This window comes from Prosopis cineraria, unplaced genomic scaffold (genome assembly GCF_029017545.1).
Source record: "Prosopis cineraria cultivar Desert tree isolate PC_DT_omini unplaced genomic scaffold, ASM2901754v1 PC3, whole genome shotgun sequence".
Taxonomy (NCBI): domain Eukaryota; kingdom Viridiplantae; phylum Streptophyta; class Magnoliopsida; order Fabales; family Fabaceae; genus Prosopis; species Prosopis cineraria.
This window is the reverse complement of record NW_026555334.1, coordinates 6,511,997-6,518,439: the sequence shown is the minus strand read 5'-3', so window position 1 is coordinate 6,518,439 and position 6,443 is coordinate 6,511,997. Positions and strand designations below refer to the sequence as shown.

General features: G+C 29.5%; 1 protein-coding gene across 1 annotated transcript; it reads right to left on the bottom strand.

The window, feature by feature from the left end:
• Positions 1–4,022: 4,022 nt before the first annotated feature.
• Positions 4,023–5,232, bottom strand: LOC129307435 (secoisolariciresinol dehydrogenase-like). The gene is made up of 2 exons (XM_054948397.1): positions 5,100–5,232; positions 4,023–4,962 (listed from the first exon to the last, which is right to left on the bottom strand). The coding sequence occupies exons 1-2, from the start codon at positions 5,141–5,143 to the stop codon at positions 4,140–4,142; spliced, it is 867 nt and encodes a 288-aa protein (XP_054804372.1). The 5' UTR covers positions 5,144–5,232; the 3' UTR covers positions 4,023–4,139.
• Positions 5,233–6,443: the final 1,211 nt, after the last annotated feature.

Genomic DNA, 6,443 nt, shown 5'->3' with positions numbered 1-6,443 from the left:
AAAATTACATTGGTTAAATACTTAAATCCACTTTCATCCCATTATTTATCCTCAAACAGCTTTTAACATTTAGAGAGTATTGATTTTCTAACAATTAAAAGTTAGTTTAGCAAATAGGCTAATGCCAAATGACCCGAACTTAAACTTGTAAGATATTTAATGTAAATTATACTGTAATTTCATAAAATTACAAAAGAAAATCAAATTAAAATCTTAAATATTTTACCCTTTTTTATTGAATACATGTTATTTAATAATTAAAAATTAGTAACAAATATTTTAATACATTTTCATTTTAAGGGTATTATTAATAAAAATCTTTTCCTCATTTTTCACTTATACTCTCATTTCTACCAAGGCCGTATAAGGCATAAGGCTGATGAGGCAATTGCCGTATGCCTCAAATAATAATAATAATAATAATATCCCTATTATATATGTGTGTGAGTAATTGATATTTGCATTATTATATATCTAATTATAGGGGTGTTCAGTTTGGACCCATTCCGATTGGCCCGGTATTGTCCCGATCATATCGGGACGGGTCTTGTCCCTGCCCGAAAGTAATCGAGACGGGACTTTACGGGACAGGACAGGAAAGGGGTTCGGGACGGGACACAGGACTACCATCGGGACGTCCCGTCCTGTCCCAAATATTATATATATTATTTTTATTTTAAATATACTAATTATATTAATATAATTTATACTTATATTAAGTATATCAATTATACTTTTAATACTTGCAATTCTTATTTAAAACTAAAGTTTTTTTATATTAATAATTTTAATAGCATGAAGTAAACATGACGATATCTTTCTTTATAATATATTAATTATATTAATATAATTTATTCTTATATCTATCTATTTAATAACTTTTATTTATAACATATTTCTTGCTTATTTTTAGAAGAGTAATTAGCTTAGTACATCTTCACTAAAGTAGAAGAATAATGATTTGATGTTGTGTTTGACTTGTCTATTGTTGCTAATCTTACAGCATAAAGATCACTTGTATTTGTTATTATAATATGTAGTTGTGATTAATATAATTCAATAATTGATTTTAAATTATTATTTTTTATTTTAAACTTAATAAATTATATAATTTAAAATTTTAATGAACGTTATTATCCAGATTTTTTTTCGACTTTATTCCATTTATTGGGACGACGGGAAATCCCAATCTTGTCCCAGTCCCGTCCCGACTCTTAACGGAACTGGACGACTTTCAGGACGGGACGGGACACGGGACCAAAATTTAGTTTCGATCTTTTTTTCGGGACGGGACACAGGACGGGGGTGTCCCGGTCCCATCCCGTCCCGTGAACACCCCTATCTAATTATAGATGAAAGAGAGTAAAAAATAATGACTATTCTTCCTGTTGAAAAATTTTAATCATTCCCAGTGTGACATCAATTATTAAGCTCATCTCATTATTTACATAAAAAAATTAGTGAGATTCATGATATATTAATTTGCATTACATTACACTGCCCTAAATCCCTCTTATGGTCTCACTTTTTATTTTCTCATTTTTTATTCTAAAATCTAAAACATTGACAAATATCAGTATCAAGAACTTATATAATTTTAGACCATCAAGGTGATACTTTTAAACCTTATTAAAATCTTGTTTATAATTTATATAATTATTATTGGTTTTTCACATTAATAATTGATATTATTAGTCTTAATTGTATGTTTTTTATTAAAAATGTATTGCCACCCCTATCAATGTTAATATTCTTCACATTCTATTTAAATATATAAGATGTAGTATAGGAGCACTTTGTCAACACTAATATTCATCTCATTATTGAATTAATTTAGTATCTTATTAGAATCATTATATTATAAAATTTTAATATATGATTTTATAAAAAATGATACATGGATTTTTTTTTTTGAAGGGGCAATCACATATATTAGATTTTACAAATAATTTTAATTTAGGACTTAAAATTTCTTCACACGACCCTGATTTCTGCGTGTACCTCGTCTTTCTTATAAGAAGTTAGGGCTAGAAGTTAACCACATCTGGCTCAAGAGAACATATTTCATCAACCTATTATTCATCAGAAGCAATTATGCACGCGTTGCACCGTATTATATTCTTATTTCGTACAAAATAATTCGAATTAATTATAGTTTTTCACATAGTATTTTATAATGTAAGAATATTCTATAAACCTATCAAAACAAGGGCCCGGATCTCTCCTCATCCTCCTTTTTCTTTTCTTCCCCTCATCTCATCACCCTCAAATAATAAAATAAATGATTCAGATTTAATTGTTTTTTATCAACAAATTTAATTTTTTTATGAAATATTCATATAAAAATAAATAAATTTAAATTATTAAAATTTGACCAGCACAGTTTACAGTTGTAATTATTACTAAAAAATTTTATAAATAAAAATTTTTAATTTACTCATTTTATTGCAATTGTAGAGGTTAAATTTTAACAATTTAAAATTATTTTTTTATTTATTGAGAGGCATTTGATTCAATTGGTCAAAAGAATTGAATCATCTTATTATGTGGTTTCGAGTTCAAATGCTGGAATATACATTCATTTTAAATAAATATATAAAAGGTAACCCTAACTTATAAATTTATAAGTGTTTGAAACTTTAAACTTATTTTTAGTGTAATGTTTCTCTTCAATTTTTAAAAACAATACAATATAGCCCTTATTATTAACAAAATTTAATTTTGACATTTAATTTACTAGAAAATAAAAAAAAGGATTTCAAAAATTACAAAAGAAAAAAAACTAACAAAATTTTTTTAGTCATTTTCTATAATTTTTTGATTTTTTTGGGTTATTTAGTATAATTTTTTAGTCATTTTTTATAATTTTTAAGATCTTTTTTTATTAATTAATAATTAAATTTAACTTTTAATAATAATTTTCCTACACCTAGAATCCTAAACACCCCTAAATCTATAATTTAGTGAGGCAATTTGCTATTTTAACTTATAAAAAAAAAACAGATGCAATGCAAGATACACTACGTAACTATAGATTAAAATATTAATTCAGATTTGTCAAACGAAAACGAAATATTGCAAAATCACAAATAATTTGAAACATCATCAGATTGCAAGCACGCAGAAGTCGCAGAACACAAACACAATTCCAGAGAATAAGGAAAAATATCTCATCCAACTTTTGTGCCGACGCACGAAAATGGAAATTAAGCTGATCAATAATTCAGATATATCATCCAACATTATATATACCTACTATTGTCCTATTTATAAGTACTGATTCATTAAATTCAACAAAAAATTTAACATTTATTAACTTTATCTAAAAGTTAGCAACTTTTTGATTTTATCTATATTAAAAATACATATATATTTTAATGAGAAAAAGACTTATATACTTAATTTTGTATATTTAATATGCTTGTTTTCAATTAAATTATATTTTATAGTTGATTTATTCCATAACAAACTCTTATAATTAATATTATTAGTGCATTAAGGTTTACTTGTCATAATTTAATTGGATAAAAGTATATTAAGTATATAAGTCTTATCATTTTAAGAGCACATTTTATATTATCAATATTTAATGGAAGTAAAAGGAAAAATTGTAATAAAAAGTCAATGACATGACTTTTTATTATTTCATCCCAATTTATAAAATATTTTTTAACAAAATTACACAAACAAATAAAATTCATTATATATAATTTATAAGTCTATTTTTTAAAGCACATATAAATTTTTAAAAATATCTTTTATTCAATATAAACTTATTTGTGAAAGGCAAAGCATAATTAGGAGGAAAGGTTGGCATTGGAACAAGTATAATTAATAATGAATTTTTTTTTTTTCCAAAACAATTTTCAACCTAACCTCAGCGCGCGCACACACCCACACACACACACATTATTGTACGCTCTGCATGTGTGTAACGGCAGACAGGTCAAGAGAGTACAAAATCATAAATCTTCTTTCCATTATGAAACGAATCATATCTCAAATCTTTATGGATGCCAAACTGATAAAAAAGGCCGATCATTTACTTATTGGTGGTTGACATGCACACAATATTATTAGAAGAAAATAAAGATACCACGAGCCAGATTTTATATAATAACCTCAGAAAGCAAAAACCTTCAACACGAGTTCATGGTTTTGAAATGGTTCATCACAGCCCATCCAGCAGACACGTTCGTGAGGCTATAGCCTCCATCCAATACCAAGTTAAGTCCACTCACATAACTCGATTCCTCGCTTCCCAGATACATAACTGCTTCTGCAACATCCTCAGCTTTTAGAATCACTCCTTTCAGATTCCCAGCTTCTGAATATACCCTCTCCACGTCCTCATTCTTCATCCTCATGCCGTTCACCATCATCGGCGTCGCCACCGCGTACGGCGATACGCAGTTTACTCTGATGCCGTGCGCGCCCAGCTCTACGCTGAGGTTCTTCGTCAGTCCCACCACTGCGTACTTCGACGCCACGTACTCGTGTGCTAATCCGCCGTGGTTCACCGACGCGATGCTGGACGTGAAGATGATGCTCCCTTTCTTCGCCGGAATCATAACCCTAGCCGCGTGCTTTGCGACGAGGAAGCATCCGTACACGTTCACCGCGAAAACTTTCTTGAACAGCTCTTCGTTGATGGCGAGAACGGAAGGGTTCGGATTGCCGGACACGCCGGCGTTGCCGTAGGCAATGTCGAGCTTGCCGTGCTTCGAGACTGTGGTGTTGATCGCAGCTTCAACGTCGGAGTCGCTTGTAACATCGCAGTGGACGTAGGAAATATCAGCTGCATCGCCAACGGAGGAGCGTATTTCGTCACAAACGGATCGGCCAAGATCGTCTTCGACGTCAGCGATCACAACCTTGGCACCGTGACGGACAAAAACCCTAGCGGTGGCTGCGCCGATGCCGCTGGCACCACCGGTTATGAAAGCCACCTTACCTTCCAACCTGTACGGATCGGCAATTAATTAAGAAAGGAGATTTAATTAATTAACAATAATTAATTATCCAACTAAACGTGAGTGTGTGTGTGTGTGTGTATTGGATTTGGATCAGTTTAATCAGTGGTAGGATGTTGAGTTTACCTCTTAGTGGCGATTGGATTGAGTGAAGAAGACCCTTCTTCCATCTTCTTGTTCTTCTCTCAGGTTTACAACATGAAATTATATATTATACCAAGGAACCTGCATTAGCATATTATATACACAACACATTCCCCTGTTCATGTTTCCTGTTTCACGTGGCAGTTAGATTAATTTTGATTCTACTTGCTAGTCACACTTCTCTATTTTTTATATTAATCTTTATTTTTCTGTTCTTATTAAATGTAAAAAAAAATAATTTGTTGCCTTTATTAGGAGGATGAGTTGAAAATTATTAAATTTTAAAATAAAGTCAATGAATTTTAAAATTATCTTTAATTTTGATAAAATATACTGAAAATTACTTATAAATATAACTAAAAGAAATATATAGAAAGGGGGGTGATGAACATGTGGGTTGAATCCAAAAATGATTGAGATGGTTGGGTGAATGATCTGTCTAATTAAAATACTTTAAGTAATTTAAATAAAATTTTGTGTGATATTTTTTAAATTAATTTTATTGTTATAACATAATGCACATTTGATTTCTTACATTTTCTCTCTCTACTATTATTAATATCAGCATGAATTTATATTTAATGCTATCTAAATATTATAATTTTATTAGACAGACAACAAATGATGTAGCTAATACACCCGGTCTACTTAAGTATTTCTTAGTAAAAAATTTCTCACCCCATTCTAGTTCATAATGTAGGAAACTAATAAGATTTATAAGACAAATTAAAGAAATTCAATGTTTTTTCTCAAACTTCCATAAAAAAATTGACTTATTTTTCTAGTTTTATATCATTGTTTGCAGTTAATACTCACAAATTTTCAAGCATAATCATATCATTTGGATTTCTATCTTCTCCTCGTCCTACCTCCAACTTTCTTCTTTTGATCTCATCCCTGCTCTTGATTAAAACTTCAAGTTTCAATGATTGAGATTCAATATTTTATAAAATTCTTATTATAAAAAATAAATAAATAAATCTAAACAATCAAAATTTGATTTGAGCAGTTTAAAATTACAGACTATTATCAAAATAAAATTGATTAAATCTTAACCATTTAACTTTTTAATCAAAAAATGAGGATAGGAGGAGGAACACAAGGGCAAAATATAACCTTGTTTCTTGAAACTGTGAAGTATCCTACATTTTAGAACAACACTAGAAAATATCCTACATAAAATATGAAATTAGTTTAAAATATTGTGAAATTCTACCCCATTATTTCAATGCAAGAAGTATGCTCGACTAGTTATTCCGTTTTGTTGGGACTCATTCAAGATGTCTTTGCCGGGTTTAGTTAGCAAATCACGTATTTTTCGGATGA